The sequence below is a fragment of the Ixodes scapularis genome, unplaced genomic scaffold (assembly GCF_016920785.2).
Source record: "Ixodes scapularis isolate PalLabHiFi unplaced genomic scaffold, ASM1692078v2 PGA_scaffold2__306_contigs__length_199485367, whole genome shotgun sequence".
Taxonomy (NCBI): domain Eukaryota; kingdom Metazoa; phylum Arthropoda; class Arachnida; order Ixodida; family Ixodidae; genus Ixodes; species Ixodes scapularis.
Window position 1 is genome coordinate 90,259,652 of NW_024609857.1, and position 17,803 is coordinate 90,277,454.

Consider the following 17,803-nt stretch of genomic DNA (forward strand, 5'->3'; position numbering starts at 1 on the left):
CATTCTACGGCTTTCACGTGAAATGAATCGCCGCACGTCACATTATTCACGCAAAGTTTTCCCTCGTTAGTTTTGCTGAAGCCGCTCAAGTAGTCAGGCATTGTTAGGAGGACGTAGAATCAACAATTCCAACGCGAAAAAGAGCACGGGGACTCCCACCGACGCCGACAACAATGCAATTCAATGGTTTGTTTATGGGCGACGGCGGGCTTCTTTCCCACCATCCACCGCGCATGCGCGGCGCCGGTGGCGTCCGCTAGGGGCGCTCCGGTTTGTTTGTAAACATGAGTTGGTGTATATTATAGGGTAGGGTCGGCTGGATTTCGCGGGGGGCTGAAGCCCCATAAGCCCCCCCCCCCCCCCCCCCCCCCTTCCCGGCTATGCCTCTGGGCAAAATCATCTCCCGAAATAGACAGGAGTGGTCTGTGTCCTCTGAGGAGCTAGCAGACATTCTGTGCACGATCCTGTTGTACTGTGCACCTTAAAAGCCTCGTGTCAGCCCTTTTAGGATGTTGGCCAAGCAAAGACTGCATCTCTGTTTTTCACTTTAATAAATTGAAGATATGTCAGTATTGCCTAACGTGATACCCCTAGGAGAGACTGTGCACAGCATGACGGTTGTCCAATGTCGAAGCACATTTCTAAAGAGCTTTTCTAGAAGAAGGACGTTAAGAAGGGTGTCCGACCTAGAGTTTGTTTGCCCACACTGCTCGCTGTACAGTGTTGGAGCCTTATCGTAGCTGGCGGTGCCGCTATTCGGTATTTCTAGCAGCGTATGCGACAAGCTAGCTGTGCCATAAGCACTGCAAGAACACCCTTGCAGGAGCGAGATTGAGAGAAGAGTAATGTCTCAGGGGCGTGATTTAGCTCCCATCCTCGTCGCCATTTCTATGGTCATTTATTGCGCCATTTGTTCCCCCTTTCAATGTGTCCCGAGGAGATAAAAGGAAAGGGAATTTGCTTTGTTTTTACAATGTTATCAATAAAGTTCCGTGTTTTCAGGGTTTTCTTTTTTTGTTTTGTTTTAGATTTTCCCAGAGATTTGGTGTCAATTTCTTTGTCTTGGACAAACTACGGGTGTTTATCGGTACTCGTGTCAATGAAAACGAGAGACGGGCACGAGATTACCTAGCCTCCGGGGAACGTGCGCTAGACCCAAGCACGTGGAAAACTCTCCAGTGCCAATGAGAAGAGGAAACGAGATGAGGGGCATCGATTCCGAAGAAAGTAGTAGTCTAGAGGGGGCTCTGTTCCAGGTTGACGCAAAATTACTCCCTAGATAAAACTTGCTTCCCTTGAAGCTTGGGTTTTTCTTGTGCATGGAAAACTCCGATTCAAAGTTTTTTTGGTTTCCCCCAACTTTGATAAAACTGGCTCAGGACTGAAAACACGGAATCCTAGCTGTGGAGGAGGTTTAGGCACTTTTCAGCATTATAGAATTGCATCACGGAAGTGCGTAGCAGAAATGCGTTGCGGAAACATCAAATTTGCCCGCAGGGGCATCGCCCGCCTAATTTAGTGGACAGCGATCATGTGACACCAACTGTGCGGCCGTGTCGCGCGACATCGCTACGCAACGTGACGTTGCAATGTGTCTCGCTATGTTGCGACATTGTGGTGTCACATGACTTTTAGTGCTGCCAACTGTGTGACCGTTGTAGGAATTCTATGTATTGCGATTTTGCGGGGTACGACCAAAGTGCTGCAGAAACCCTTTCACGAACATCGTACGATTGATTCGTGCGACATAGGGGAAACACTTATTGTTTGACTGAACCCAATTAAAGTGCACAAGCTCATTCAGTTTTGTTTGCTGAATGCAAATATCTGGTCAGTTCTTCAATCAATCTTCAAGATAATTAAACTCAAGTGTCTTTGTTTTGAGGAACAATGCAGACCGCAAGTTTATCTTCTTGAGCGAGAGTTGGGGGACGTCAATATGCCGAGCTCTGATTGATTCCTATTGGAAGGATAGCAGGTAGACCTCGACCCACCTAGCATTGAGGTCTACCCACTATCCCACCATCGGAGCCAATCGGAGCTCGGCATTCTGACGTCAGTGGAACCCCCTGCGCAAGAAGTGGACAAACTTGCGCTCCATAGAAAAATGTCTACTCAACAAAAATTTGTTTAATGAATGGCTAGATACTACAAAGTGTAAAGAGTACAATGTCGGAAGTACTTGTGAGATTGATCTATTATTAGTGATGTTATGGTTAGGGGTGTGCGAATACTCGAATATATGAATTCGAATCGAATAGAAAGTTCCCGAATAATTTGATTCGCAAATCGAATTCCTAGTATTCGGTCACTCGAATATTCAATATATTCGACCAAAGGCATGCGGTCGGCGCAGAGCTGACAAAAAGCTGTTTTTTCTCCTGATGTACGTGCCGTGATGTTAGACAGACCATGCAAAAAACAGCTCTTGGTCCTACCATTCCACAAAAATCGAACGCACAGGTTAGAAAAAAGAAATGAAAAGATTTACTCACGATCGTGGCACAATCTACCCTTGAATCACAACTGAAACATCCCGTTTGCGCCGCTTCCAGAGAGGAATTTTTGGGAGGCCGGAACCCCGCGCCATGCCTAATTCTTTTCACGAGTAAAGCCCCTCGTTTCAAATTGAAGCACCGATGTAAAACACACTTTGCCGCACTCATGGAAATCGGCGACTGCACGATCACAGAAAGAAAAGCACGTTAACCACACCGATGAAACCAGCCGAGTTATCATCGTCGTTCTTTTGGAACCGCAAGCCACAAATTCTGATTCGGAACGAAACGGAACGGAAAAATAGTGTGCCTAGATTTGAAAGGGTTTCCAACCATTCGATAGCCGCCTTTGAATTACGAACTGCGAGAAGGTGACGAAAAGACGAAAGCGTCGATCAGGATCGGGCAGGCAGGGCAGGCGTCGTCGCTCTTCTGTTTGCTCGCCCTTTTTCCCCGCGACAACACAACACATGCGCACTTACGACCAGTCTGCGCTGGAGCTGTCTCCGTGGTTTCAGTTTGGCTTGCTCCCTCTTTTAATTCAAGGCTCTCTAAAACAGGATAAATAGACAGGAAAATGGATGCATAGCGGCAGTTGGACGGTGACTTGCGCCACCTAACCACCTTTTTTTTTTTTTCTTGCTTCAGATTATATTGTTTAAGCCTGTTTACTCAGATTTAACACCTATCTGTTTATTTATATGAAATAAAATTCCGGGGGCCCTTTGTCTTCCTTAAAATGGAAACCAAATATCACAAAATGTCCCTTTTCTGAGATATACAAATATTTATAAAAAAAAAAAAAAGTTGCGGTGTTAGGTTGTGCTTTTAACCAGAAAAAAAGGCATGCGTGGCTGTAACTTTGCTTTTCTTGTGACGTTTAGGGTAGATAGATTATATTTGTGCCATAAAATTGGATTTTAGTGCCCAACATCCAACAGCAACTACTTTTATTTTTTTTATTTTTTATTTTTTTCCACCATAATTTTTTTGCATTTTAGCTTTTGTTCCGTACAAGATTCATATTCTGCACCAGGCGCATACTCTGCACATATAATAATCTCACTCACAGCACACTTTGAAAAATTCCTACAAATAAAATCACTATTCGATATTCGATTTGATATTCGGCTTTTTTTTCTTGATTCAATTCGGTATTCGATTTGAAAGCTACTATTCAGTATTCGCGCACCCCTAGTTATGATACATTGAAGTTCAGTGTGGCAAGTAATAATAAAACAATAGATGAGGTGAAACACCTCCTAGGCTTATAGTGAAAAATCAGCTCTCAACATTGTAGGCTTCACATATCTAGCTACATATTGCAGTAAAAAATATATTTCTATCTGCCCTAAATGTTGAAAGATCCCTCCTCCAAATCTGTGAGGTGCACAAAATTTGTGCTTCAAGAAAATGCCGTTTTGGCATAAACTTGAACGCAAATTCAGCCCGCATATATATTATAAATTGATATTACGGCACTAATACTGATCCATAAAATTAGAAACTTGGCCAAATAGACGTGAGATCGGGACTCTCTCTCTCTCTCTGTCCCGTCAGACTCCTCGGGAGCCAAGGACCGGCTTTCTCCGAGCCGGCAGCTTCAGCTGGAGCGCAAGAAGCGGCTGGCCAAGTTCCTCAGCATGATCAAGGAGTCCCCGGCGTCGACCGGCGTGGCACCACCCGCCGTGCCTCCGGAAGCAGCCAGGGTGTCCAGCACCACCACGTCCGGGGAGGGTCGGTCCAGCAGCAGGTCAGTGACAACCTCGCTCGAGCCGCCGTCGTCGTCGGGTTACATTGCCCGGAACACCTTTCTGGTTGGTGTGCTTGCTGCGTCCTAAATGGTGGCCCCTCGACTTCCGCCCGACGGCGTAGTGGGAAATCTCGCGTTGCCGGCTGCGATCCCAATGGTGTCGCAGCAGCAGCGGTAGACATGACAGATGTCTTTTTCGCCGCGGGTCACTCTTCGGCCGCATGGTCCACGGAAGCTTGGGCAGCCAGGAGTTGGGACGCCGCGCCGACGGCGACGCTGGCGCTCTCTCGTGCTTTGTTCCAGAACTCCTATGCCCGGCCGCCGGGATCGCGATGTCCGCTAGCATGACGCTTTGGCTTTTGCAACGTCGTTCATTGCCTCGGCAGCATTTTTGATGCGTGGTCGGAATGCGGAGCTCAAGATTGTCCGCTTCTTTTGCTGGGTTTGTGGTGACGCCGGGGTGCCGAGCTTTGATTGGCTCTGATCGAAGGATAGTGGGTTGACCTTGAGGCAGCCTGCTTTGAAGTCTAGCCACTATCCTTCAGTCGGAGCTAATCGAGGCCCGGCGTTTCGTTGTCACCACAGTCCCTGCAAAAGAAGCGAACGAACTTGCGGTCTGCATGGAACGCTAAACACATTGGTTTGGCTCACGTTCCGGGCACCGTAGTTCGGTTACTTGCAGCTCTTGATCCTTGAGATGTCTTGTTCTAAGCTGTCGTTGAAACTCTGAAGGAAGACTTTAATGGGCACTGAAGTAGTGTGTGCCTAAATAAAATGCAAACGTCGCAAGCTAGAAAAAGAAAAACAACATTTTAGCGCAATATTTACGTAGTTTTTGAGTTACGGGCGATTTCGAGACGTGCATCTGTTTTGAGACGTCTACCTCGAAATGGTTGCATGGTTGATTTTGTTTTGTATTTGTCGCTTTTACATTTATGCTCGTACATTGTTTCATTTTGTTTTGTCCAGTTCTTTTCCCCCACTCCTGAGGTAGGCTGCAATAATTGAAAATAAGTTAAACGTATGGGAATCATTCGCGCAAACCTCATAGAGTAAAAATTCCACTAAGGATTTTTTCTCGATGACATTGTTGTTTTATTTAAACAGTTAAAAATTGTTTCTTGGGAGTTTATTGTCCTGTTCAGGTCGTTCAGCTTTGTATGGAGCCTTTCAAAGACTGTGTGCTTGCTGTAGTAAGCGGTAGCTGTCTAGAAGGTTGGGGGCATGACGAAGGTTTGCCATACCACCTCTAAACTCGAGTTCCCCAATTTAAAGCAAGATAAATAGAACCTGGGTGATCTGGTGTACAAAAGAACCTAATTTGAAAACTTTTGTTTATTGAAAATATAGAGTTCATTGGCACTCTCGTTTATTGTAGTCGAGCCTGGTTATGTCACACTCGGGTATTTCAAATTATTGTTTATATCAAACACTCCAAACATCCCCTTGGAAATCGCATGTAAAAGTATAGGAGCGTTGTCTTTTTGTATCCAAGTCCCATGGCGGGACACTCAATATAACGAACGAAGCCCGGCCGCCCCTTGCTTTTTCCCGCGATCCGATTGCGCCAATGGCAAGCACATCGCTTGCGTTGCGTGGCTGGCAGACTGCCAAGCCAGCATACACGCAGGAAAATATGCAGTGAAAGAGCAGTTGTGGGACAAAAACGACAATGAACCGTAAGATTAAAAGAGAAAAAAGTGGAGGATAGCGAGAACAACATTTGTTGTCGGAAGGGTAGCCTGCACCCTTTCCCCGAACACTGCTGATGCTGTGCCCCTAACCCCAAAATAGAAAGCAAAAAAAAAAAAAAAAAAAAAAAAAAGTTGAGTGTGTTGACAACAACGGTTGTACCACAGCCACTCGATTAGGACTCCCCTTGGGAGCGGCTTGCCGTATGCCTCACTCCGCCGGTGAGAGCGATAGTTCTACTTTACCCCGCAGTGCCAGCCGTGGCGCTCGTTATCGGTGACAGATAGAGTTCCTTTCGGGGGAGCATATCGAGGAACTCTATACTTCGTTTCACGTTAGTATGTACTTGTTAGCCGCGCGTGCTAAAAGGGCGAGATAGTTGCTTCGAAGGAATCCTCGGCGGCTGCATGAGCACTCGTGCAGCGAGTGCTCCTGTCAAGGCAGTAAAGGCTAGCCGCTCGCGCTAGCACAGCGTTTGCGGTTAGTCCATGCTAAGGTAAGACGAAATATAGCGAGAGAGGAGCAGTACACCCGGGCCGGCCCGGTGTGGCTATTTATATATTTTTTTTCCGTGAAGCCGCAAGTCTTAATTGAAACGAGTGCCAGATTGCATGAATGATGTGACAAATTTGTGTAGAATAAAAGCACATGATTCTTTCTGCAAAAAGCACACTCAGCTGCATGCTGCGCGTTAAAGCTGCATTCTGCTGGCAGTATGAGCGGATTGTCGTTTTCTTGTTCCCGTAACTGTTGCCCCGTTTCTATTACCACTGTAATATAGGAGTTATAGTTGGATATAGCTAGGCCGTATGATTTCCGGTTTTAACCGACGCTCAAGCACGCGCGAGCTGTGCCATTTATTTATCTGTGAAGGACAATATAAAATCAGATTCCGAATGCATAACTTCAGCAATATAAACTTCATTGTGTTCACAAAAAGCAGACTAAGGGAGTCATATAGTTCACAAGCGGAGTACCTTTCGGGAAAGAGGCTTCCGCGAAAGCCTCAATATATTCTCTAGTGGGCTGTTTAGGTCACCAGCCCAGTTTGCCAAACGAGGACGCCACATAAGCATGTTCTAGATAGGCAACTGTATGAAGCGGGCAGCCAGAACGGCTTGCATTGCATTTGCTGCGCGATTAAACACGAATTCGGCATGACACTTCATTGACCACAAACGACAGCAAACACCGGGTAAAGATCAGTTCAGAACGGGGGCCACTTCGGGCTGCCATACCGCCTAAGGGCCAGACCGCAAGCCAAAGCTGCTCGCCGAAGGCCTTCGGAACGCTCGGAACCGGTCGGATCCTCGACTGCAGCGCCGCCGCGTACATCTGGGACCTTTCTACGCTTGCCTCTCATCGGTGCCTGATCCCACTACACCTTTCTAGCTTGCGCTGTCTTTTCCACCGCTTGGTGGCGGGTATGTCGATAGGTTGTTTCTTGTTTCCGTACTTTATAAACTGCATTTGTTTCTTTTCTGATCTAAAATGCTGAACAAAAACTACTTTTATAAAAAAATTTAAATGGCTCGTGCCACTTATATTTTGTATTTCGACTAAAAAAAAAAGCTTTTAGCGGCTTTGACCAGTAGTAAGCCCAGGACCATAGACGCCACATTTCACGCCCTTTCGGCACCGCGGGTCGCCCCTGTAGGTGGAGGAGGTTTCCGCGTCGTCAGGTTAAAATATGACGCACTGATGTTTAGTTACTCTCTCCGTGCCCGCTGGCTTGCCTAAACCCTAAGATAAGTGAAAACCGCAAAAAAGGTAGACGCTTAAATATGATTGCAGGGCCGCTTTAATCCTTACATTTACACATAGTTCATTTCTACCATAGTACAGCTTTGCTGGTCTTCCTTCTTCACGAAAGTGGAAGGAAGACTTTCTTTCCACTTTTGCGGCTCTTGCTTTGCCCCCTTTTTTTTTTTTGCTGCCTGAGTTTAGTGAGCTTTCTTTTTTGTTGCTTGCTTTACTTTTTCTATGGATCAAAAGTTGACCCCCTGGGAGGGTCAACTTTTGAACCCTTGATTTAAAATTAATGAAATTTACAGGGTAGGCTGGTGGTCATGCTAGAGGGTGCATAACGAAATTTCAGGTCTGTCGGTTAAGTGGAAAGGAAATTAGGGCAGCTCTTATCAGCAACACCCCTACGTTGTTTAGTTAATCTGTCGTCGGAAAACTATCACAATATTCAAGATTTTTATTCGCTAGATATGTAGCAGAATGCCTAGGAGGTGCGCCTATGGAAAGCTTTTTGTAAAAAGTCATTGATTTCTATCAATTTTCTCTTCTGCAAAATTGGTCATCTTTTTGGTCTTCTGTGTCTCTTACAAAATGTCAACATTTTTTATAAAAGACATCCGTAAAGTGACAAATAAACTCCATAGGCGCATTCCTTATTAAATTTCAGTCAGGAAAAGTGAAGAACGAGCCTTCCCTGTATTGCCATTATCAAACGATAGATTGACTAAAATGGAATTTATACAAAAAAGTGGAACGGAGAAAATTGTGTTCAAAGTACTCCAAACCCTACCTCTTCTTTAGTTCCGGTGGATAGAAAATAATTTATAAAAAATTAACTAAGCAGTGTAAACTAGTGAAAAGATTATTTTTGTGTTTTGTTGTTTATGTTTTATGGAGGTTCCGGCCAGGTGCGTAAGCATGGCGGTGTTTGCGGTCTTCGCCAACTACGCTCTACTGTATTTAGCGGCTCTCGGGTGCTCTATTTAGTAAGCTTCCGTTTGTCGCGACCTTCGGTATTAGCAGAGACGCCAGGAAATTTCAACTCGAGCTTATTTAACATATTTTTGTATATCAGATGTTGATATACAGAACTATTTTACGATCCTCTTTGAATTCGATATATCCAGGTCCGACTTGCATGAAATTATGAGAACAGCGGTTCACAAGTTTGGTAAAGCAGTCTTCCGACAGGCGACAAAGAACACCTTTCACATTATCAATCAACTTGTCAGAAAAAAGCACACAGTGAATGAAACGCACTCATCTGTCTTGAGACAAGCTCACTTCATGTGGATGTGCCGATTGCAATTCCTGGACTCAGAGTGAGGAGGGCGACGAGCGTCGCTTTTTACCAACCAGTGTATTTTGGACATCATCAAATTTACCCAAAATATCTTGGGTCCCAAGTGTGGCCATTACACACATCTTTTTATACATCCAACTTTTCAACAAACTTGGTAAGTGTGGCTCTCGCTCCAGTGCAGTCCTTTACCTGCGTAGTAGTAGAATCGGTGCCAAATTATATTGTTTGGGTATGAAAGAGCTGAATCGTTTAAAGGTATGAGCAGTGTCGTAGGGGGCACAGGCAAAATTGCGTGGCCTTCAAAAGTGCTTTCTTCGCTAGAGTGCTTGTGTTAACGATAAAACATTTTTCAGCATTCATGCCTCCAATGGGTCTTTGCACAACTCGCAGGAATGAATATAAGATAAAGGCTAAACCGCCACTCGAGTCTCCGCTCGTGTTGCAGACCATGGTGCCTACTTCGTGTTTCTGCACCTCACGATTTCATTTATATACCGTGTATTGTGGTTAGCGTGCCCTTTTGCATCTTGCTGACACATTGTTCCAACAAACTCCCAATTTGACCTCTTAGCTTGGTGCCTTCGAACGAGCACTTTCCTTAGTACTATTAGCTTCGATAGGAGCCCTTCAATTTTAAGAAAAAAACAGTGAACACCATAGGTCGTTTATTTGTGCTCACGGTGTCGCACTCTGCAGCTTTGCTGTGACTGAGGGTGTGGTTGCCACACTACTACTTTCTTTTGAACGGAAGCTAACTCGGATTTCGCAGCCGTAAGAAGCGAAGCTTGTTGTGGCTCACTAGAAAGTCAGAGTTTGCCGTCTGCCCAACACTTGCATGCATCGCCTAGAAACCGTGCATGTTCGCACGCGTTGCGTGTCTCAACATGTCACAAGTCGCCCCACGACTCTCTCTCGCCTCAGTCTGTGCATTTTTTGTGTCCTTGCAAGAAAAAGGTGGGAGAGGATGATGAGGGGAGCCTTTGAAAAGACACGACAGTGCATGATAAGAAGGATCTGAGATATTGTCACGAATTAAAGCAGCAGACGATCGCGGAACCGGGAATAAATGTTTAATTAGGCAAACTTGCGCCTTCAAGCTTAAGCATACGGTGACGAAGGAGCGACTGACCCAGTGTTGCCAGTCTCAGCTTCTTTAATAAGGACTATGTAGTCCGGAATATTCTGCACAGGAACAAGCAATATATTACTAGATTTAACTAGAACGTTGTAGAAGAGTTGTAAAAGATAAAATGACGATATAGACTGGTGGGTTTGAACCCAACGCCTTTTCTCAGGGGACCTGCATGCCATGCCAATCCAGCCACGCACGCGGCAATATCGAACCCGAGTGTCGGCTGCATTTCTCATAAAAGGCATTTCTGTATATGACAGTGCTATCAATAAAATAAAACACAAGTGTGGATATATATATATATTTTTTTTTTTAATAACCTGGCTCATAATGCACAGGCTGAGCGACGTCCAGCGGAGCCCCACGGACTCCCTGCCCGGCTCGCCAACCGCCCCGGCACCGTCCTCGCACAGGGGGCGCAGCCGCCACAGTGCCAGGGACAGTGGGGGAAACTCCTCGGACGGCTCGCCGCCGCCCCCGTCGTCCAAGGCGGCCTCCCGCAAGAGCTCCTCCTCGCATTCCAGACACCGCTCCGGGTCGCCGGGGTCCCGACACCGACACTCGAGGCACCACCGCAAGGCCGCCACCTCCCGGTCACGCTCTAGAGAACGCCGCCACCGCAAGCATCACCGCAGTCATCCACAGGGCACCAAAAGGTCAGTCGCGTCTTTTCACGCGCCCAGTTTGACCGTACGCTTTCGAGTCGGCACCTCATGTGGGGCATGGACACTCACGAAACATTAAGACGGACGAAGGAGGAAATAACAGTGTCTTTAAAGTTAAGAGGATAAAATGGATTACTTAGCAGCCATATATGCGTGAAATTGTTCGCCTCATCGGGCTAGGGCACTGCGAAAGAAATGTCGCTCACGCTAAAGTCGCCGGGTCCAGGGACAGTGCCCATTACTCAGCGGTGTCTCCCTGGCCTCTTCAGATTTAAGCGAGGTGCTCAGAATTGTGGTAACACAATGCTCGGTTGGTAGAGCGCTCCGCTGGTGTCGGAGAGGTCCTGAAATCTGTTCCTGGTCCAAACGGACTTTTTCGGCGACCACCACTCCCCTACAGGGTGCTAGTTGCGTTACATTTTGGGTAGGAGTCAATTTATTTCTGCCTCTAGGTAACGAGGCCGTAGGGGTTGAATTTTCTACGTCACCTAAAGAGGCACATGCTGCGAGATTCTGCTGAGACTCAAGTTCTCACTGATCGAACACCAGTCTCTGCTGAACACCGATGCAGCACTCCCATCTACACGTCCATTCTATACCCCACATCTGCCTCTTCAGCCAACCTCTTTGGGCGATGTAGAAACCTCAGCACTAGGGCCGGGCAATCTCACCCTAGCCAATGTTTTCTGCTTTTCTTAGTATTCAACTACCGTAAAGTATTTAGCTACCGTAAAATCCCATAAGGGCGCCCACCCAAAATGAAGAAATAAATGGTGAAAAACATGGGCTCAAACATGACTTGTGATAAAGTTTTGCTGTCTCATTTCAGAGATAGCCCATACCCTTGAGGGTGAGACAGCAAAACTTTATAAAACTTAACACAGACGCGTGCTTTGTAGTGGTTATAAACCACTACAAACTGGGTGACACGAGAACTGACACCGCGGATCACGGACACAACAAATTCACGTTTCGCAGCGCAATTAACATGCGGGAATTTGCTACAAACTCCTGTGTCACGGGAAAGGATACTGTGGGTGCAGCAGGCTCGTGTTTCATGGTGCGATAAACACGCAGAAACTGGCTAAACTTGCATACCACGGGAACCGGTATTGCGTGTGGAGATCACGGACAAAAAGCAGAGGACTTCGCAACGAACCCGCATGTCACGGGAACCAATATTGTGCGCGCAGATCACAGTCAAAAACACAGAAACCCACTGCAAACCTGCTTGCCACATGTAAGGGTACCACAGATTGTGCAGTTGATGTGATTTCCCCCATTGGACATCACGTCATGGGAATCGGGGGAGGGGGGGGGGGGTGAGTGGGCAATGTTTTAGAATTTTTATGTTACGGACAATTAACCAGGAAAACGGGATGGGCGATCTCTCAGGGGAGGGCGTCCTTACAGGATTTTACGGTACTATCTAACAGGTCCCACCGCTCCTTTCTGATCTTTAGAAAGCCAGTTCAGTTCAATCATTTTTATGAAAAAAATGAAAGAGAGGCATCTTTTATTGAGCAGGTATGCACCATCCGGAGGCTTAGTTGGTAGACGTGTTCCTTTCTTGTTGTTTGTTTATCGGCTTTTGATAGCCTCATTTAAAAGGCTGATGCAATACCAAGGCCTTGTAAATTTGGAAGTATTGCGACAAGAAACTGAGGGAGAGAAGAAGACCGAGAGTGTGCGGGGATGTCAGAACGCAGAGCTCTGGTTGAAATGATTGTGTTCCGTTTACCCTTAAGCTGAGGCTAGAAGCTCTGCCTTGAGCGCGAGCTCGCTGGCTTCCGCAGTGCTTGTGCGTGCCTGCATGTTCACACTTTTGTTAGCATGGGTAGAAAGCTTACGCTGAAGGTGGAGATTCTAGTCTCAGCTTAAGGGTGGACGGAGTATAGTGGGTAGCTGCCTTTGCATCCACTACACTCGTCAAGCACGGAACACCGGCACTGCACTCCCAGGTATACGAAGGTCGTTTGATAAGTATGGTAAAAAAAGCAAGATAAACACCACTTTTTTTTAAATTTATTTTATTTTTTAACATAGTCTCCACTGAGGGCTACGCACTTGTTCCAGCAAGCTTAGACTTTTTCTATTTCGTCGGAAAAATAGGCTTTCTCAAAACCTGCGTTGACGGCAGTGATGGCGTCCTCAATCGAGGAAAATGTTTTTCCACCAATGTCCCGGGATTAGGTGCGGAGGTTAGGGGAAGATGAGGAATCAGTTTGGAGCCCAATTCTTGCAGTTTTGCAATTGCAGCGGTCGATTTGTGGGCTGGCACATTGTACTGGTGAATTTTTAGTTATTCTTTCAGACAATCTCGTAATGTTGCAGCTGACAAGATGGTCTTTGCCTTCTTTGGTGCACTCTCCCCAGTCGTTGTCCACTGCTTTGACTGCTGCCTCAACTCGGGTGTCGAGTGGTGGATCCAAGTTTCATCAACAGTCACGAATCGACGCCAAAAGCCCTCCAAGTTGCGATTCAACATTGCCAAACACTGCATCGAAGTGTCTTTTCGGGCGCATTTTTGCTCCATGCAGGATATTGTGAACTCGTGCAGTTCAGATGCCTACAGTTTCAGCTATCTCACGCACTTTCACTCAATGGTCTTCCAAAATGATGATGTAATTTTTTTAACGATCTCCTTCGTGGTGACTTTAACCATCCACTTTTTTAAAAAAAATGTTTGGTCACCGAACGGAACTTGTTTTTTTCCATCTTCGTGGTAGCTGACAAAGCGCCCGCTTCAAACTTTTCTTGAGCGTGAACCACTTCATTGGCTGAAATTAGTCCAGAGCTAGTTTGAAGAGCCATAGTTGTCATCCGTTTCACCTAACTTATCAAACGACCCTCGCAATAAAACCTAGATTCAACAAAGCCTCACACCCTCTGTGCAATTTCATATATTCAGTTCTAACTGTTAATGAATAAACTTTTAGGGGCGAAGCTCCGGCATCCGTGCTCACATCGAAGACAGATGGGATATCTGTCGTCTTAAAAAAGGAAAAAATGTTTGTGCAGTCGACAGGATTCGAACCTGTGCGGGAAGACCCCAATGGATTTCTAGTCCATCGCCTTAACCACTCGGCCACGACTGCGGGACAAGTAGGGGGCTCCGAGATGTGGTAGTAACTCAAGAGCTGGGGTTTCTGTCATGGGTGAAATGTTGCATGTAGCCGCTCAACGTCTATACAGGAGAGGGCGCTGCGGTCAAATGCATATATAATCACGTTAAACTTTGCATGCATTGGTTCAACGTTTATAGACGAGAGGGCGCTGCAGTCAAATTCTCAAGTGCTTATATAACCACGTTCCAGACCACACTTTCTCTTTCTGACATGGATGAAAACGAATGAAAAGCTTGGCATGCTGCGGCTCAGCGTCTACGCACCACCAGAGCTTCGCCCCAGTCAACATCATTCACCACGTGAAGATGCAATCCATTTTTTTTTGTTCATTGTTGGCTGTTGTGTATTATTTGGTGTGCCTTGGGGGGTCATCATATATTTCAGTAAAAGCAGTATGTACAGCTCCGGCCCTAGCAATTGTTTATTGCTGGTTTTGGCACTGTGGATTTTCCATGGGTGCTTGCTCAGTATTCTAGAGTAAGTAGTACTCTTTTTATATTAATTCTTACAAGAGGTTGAATATTAAATTACAGAGCCAATGAAAAACCTGGGCAGCGTTTCGATTCTTTCTAGGGAAATGTGGGCACTCATTTTTTTAATAAGCTATACCTTTTATTTTTTGAGCTAAATGCTGAAGTGGTGAGAGTGAAAACTTGCTTGTGTGCAAGTAACAATTTTTAATGCACGCATATTTTACAGGTCAGGAACAACCAGTCCATCACCGACAAGGAAAGTTCGGTCCCGGAAATCTCGGTCGAAGTCACCATCAAAGAGGAAGTAGAAAACATACGGCCCATATTTGTACCATAATGATTGCTGTAAATAAATTTGTAATTGTGTATGTATCACCAATTGCGAGGTACCTTTTTCTCTGGTTCTTACCTCACTAGTTTTCAGCGTGCCATGCTAATCTTACTCAGCCTAAGGGTAGCCAGAAAATTGGGCAAATTTAATAATTTCATGAAGTTTTCTGTGCACTGTTGCGATGCAATAGCTATTGCTTTTGATCACACTAGATCAATGATTTTTAAGAAACATGCCGGTCAAAAAAAGTTTTTTTCCCGAAAATTTTAGATTGTTTGTTGTGCATGTTTTATAAATATAAATATAAAAAAATCAAAACAATATCTGCACGAAAAGTTCACGAAAAACGCGTCTGACCAATTTGCGGCAGGCCGACAAATTGCAAAATTTTCCAAATCTCTCTTACCTTTGAGCGGCTCCAACTCGCGACAGCGGTGCTGCCTGCCATTGCTATTGTTTGGGTAGGTAGGCACAACCACAGTGGTGCATACATATGTGAGCATCGTACCAACGTTCGGTCGTGTATCACTACTGCGTGAGCACGTTAAAGACCCCAGGTTAGCAGTCTTACTGCGCTGGCAAAATTGCTCATCTACAGTGTAAACCAGTGTTGCCCCTACTGGCACCCCAACCTTACGCTGTATAAATCACTAAAACATAGAATTTGTTTATTTTTTTTCGCATACATATGCATCAGTGAAAGGAATTAAAGGAGGAAGAGGAAGGAACAAAAAAGGCGAGAGGTGTTGGGGAGGGGGGGGGGAAGTCAGGCTATACATCAGGGGTAACCAAGCTGTGGCTCGCGGCTCCCTCCCCTACCCCTCTTCCCTTCCCCCCCACTTTCCCACCTCCCTCCCAGTCACACGAGCACTTCCCCAAAAAGATAAATTGAACGCGTTTTAAATCCAAAGACAGGTTGCATGCAGTTTGGCAGTCTTGTGCTACTGCTACCTTACGTACAGTTTCGTGGTTTTGTTGGCGGCTCTTAGGCTGGGTCAGCCTGGCCACCTCTGCTATACATCATCTGTCCCCCGATGGAAGGCAACCAAGGCCCCGGCTGGCCCAGTCTAGTCACGAGCCCGTCAGAGACAATGCTGTGCCCAACTCCAACGTGCTGTCGAGGCAAGACGCCACACAATCCCGAGCCAGCTCCAGCCGCAGTCCAACAGGCGACAAGGGACATAGGGACAAGACCCAGGTGACAAGGGGCCAGAGATTACCGCTTGCTCTGCGCAGCCTTTATGATCAGTGAAATCATCATGATAGTCGGGGGGGGTGTTAATGTCATTACGAGTTCTGAGGGCAGCTGCCGCCATAAAGCGACAACTTGCGGCAGCCAGGAAGAGCCGTGCCTCTGTTCGGGCCCGTCTAAACGGGAATCATGAGGCGACACGACTCCAACATAAATCGTACGGCGCTTCGCTTCAATCAGTCTTTTTTGCTGGGGGGACCCGTGTCGAATTTTGCCCGTGTCCTCCACAGAGGCCTTGAGCACACCCATCATGTGGGTCCGGACAGCCACTCCCAAGCTTGTTGGCTGTCGATCAATCGCCCAAGGCCTCCGCTTCTCTTCAGGTCCCGAAAACAAGAAAGGAAAGGGCTGTGTTTCAATTTTTGCCTGAATAGATCCGAGCTACTCAAGATTTGCTATCTGCACAGCATCAACCGGGGGGGTCACATGACACTCCAGTGACACCGCCCATTGAGCTTCAACTGCTTCAACTTCATTTTCGGAACCAAGGCAAAGTCGCAGGGGGCCAGGTTGGGTAAGTAGGGAGGGTAGGGTACGATCGGACATGGTGTTCTTTTGCCAAAAAATCGGTTATCTTAAGGGAGGTGTGACTGGGCGCTTTGTCATGGTGCTGCAGCCAGTGGGTCGTTTCCGGCGGACGTCGTTTCACAGGCGTCGCAGAACGTCGGAGTAGAACTCTGAATTAAGAGTCTGCCCTTTGGGAACACAGTCCCTGTGGACGACCCCTTTTGCATCAAAGAAAACGATGAGCATGGTTTTGGCACCACAAACTCCTCACTCCTCTCGGTGAACTCGGGCCCTACCACTGGGAAGATTGCTGCTCGTTTAGGGGTCGTACCTGTAAACCCCTTGATTCATCAGCAGTGATGACCTTGTAGGTTGCATCCGCACGTGCAGTGGCACTAAGCTCCATGCACATATCAACGCCAGCCCCAGCCGCAGTCCAACAGCCGTCTTCACAAATTCGAATGTGGCCAACCAGAAGCTGGAAATAATACCCTGGCGGTGGTCGGGCAAAGCAAACTTAATAAGTGCGTCGGAGTAACTCTTGGTGACTGAAAATATGGTGCATGTGATGCTTCAATCACGGTCATTCAAAATCATGGTGGAAGAGCGCAACTAGCGGAATGATTGACATAATCCGTACGCCAGGTGCCGAGGGCCTGGAATCTGCTGTCCAAGCGGTCACATTCTGTTTGAGCAAAACAGAGTTCGAGAGCACATTCGTTTCTTACATCTTTCTGCATGATCATTATCGAAACATCACATGCACCCTATTTTCAACCATTTAACCCTTATGCGCTCATTAAAACCGCATGTCTATGATTAAAACTGTTTCTCGCTACCACCACTAGGGGAGTCTTTTTGTCTACACGGTGATTTAAAAAGTGCAAATGATTAAGGAAAGAAGGGGACACCGTCTAAAGTCTAGACGGTGATTTTTTTAAATCGCCGTCTAGATGTTCAACCAACTAGCCTCCCAACTGATCTCACTGCAACCCTTTTCGGCTTCTGGTTGGCCAAGAGAATGTGTCAAGCCCTCTTTTTGCGTCCGATGCACGCCCTGGCTCTGCCCGTGCCGCCCATTGACCAAACTCTCTCTATACAAGGCTCTGCTCGCCACTTGATACATCTACTCGTGTGATATGTATGCAGCTACATCTAATGGCACCAACCACAAGCTTTCCTTATTTCCCACATGATGACAGCAGTCCGGGAACTCAGACACCACCTCGTAGGTTGCGATATGTCTTGACATTTCATTTACTTGTCACTTTATGTAGGGATAAGCTAGAAGACATTGTCGGGAGTGTTGACAATGCTTTTCTT

At 46.5% G+C, this 17,803-nt stretch overlaps 1 protein-coding gene and 1 non-coding gene across 2 annotated transcripts in view; one reads left to right on the plus strand and one right to left on the minus strand.

Annotated features, from left to right (window-relative positions):
• Nucleotides 1-14,769, plus strand: part of LOC121832996 (splicing factor, suppressor of white-apricot homolog) — a 40,447-nt gene extending 25,678 nt beyond the window's left edge. The window contains exons 11-13 of the mRNA XM_042291948.1: nt 4,059-4,251; nt 10,463-10,780; nt 14,617-14,769. Of these exons, the coding sequence (XP_042147882.1) occupies nt 4,059-4,251; nt 10,463-10,780; nt 14,617-14,698 (593 nt within the window). The 3' untranslated portion in view covers nt 14,699-14,769. The remainder of the gene's footprint in view (nt 1-4,058; nt 4,252-10,462; nt 10,781-14,616) is intronic.
• Trnas-aga lies at nt 13,806-13,887 on the minus strand. Its single transcript has one exon. It is a non-coding gene; the product is annotated as a tRNA-Ser (tRNA).
• Nucleotides 14,770-17,803: the final 3,034 nt, after the last annotated feature.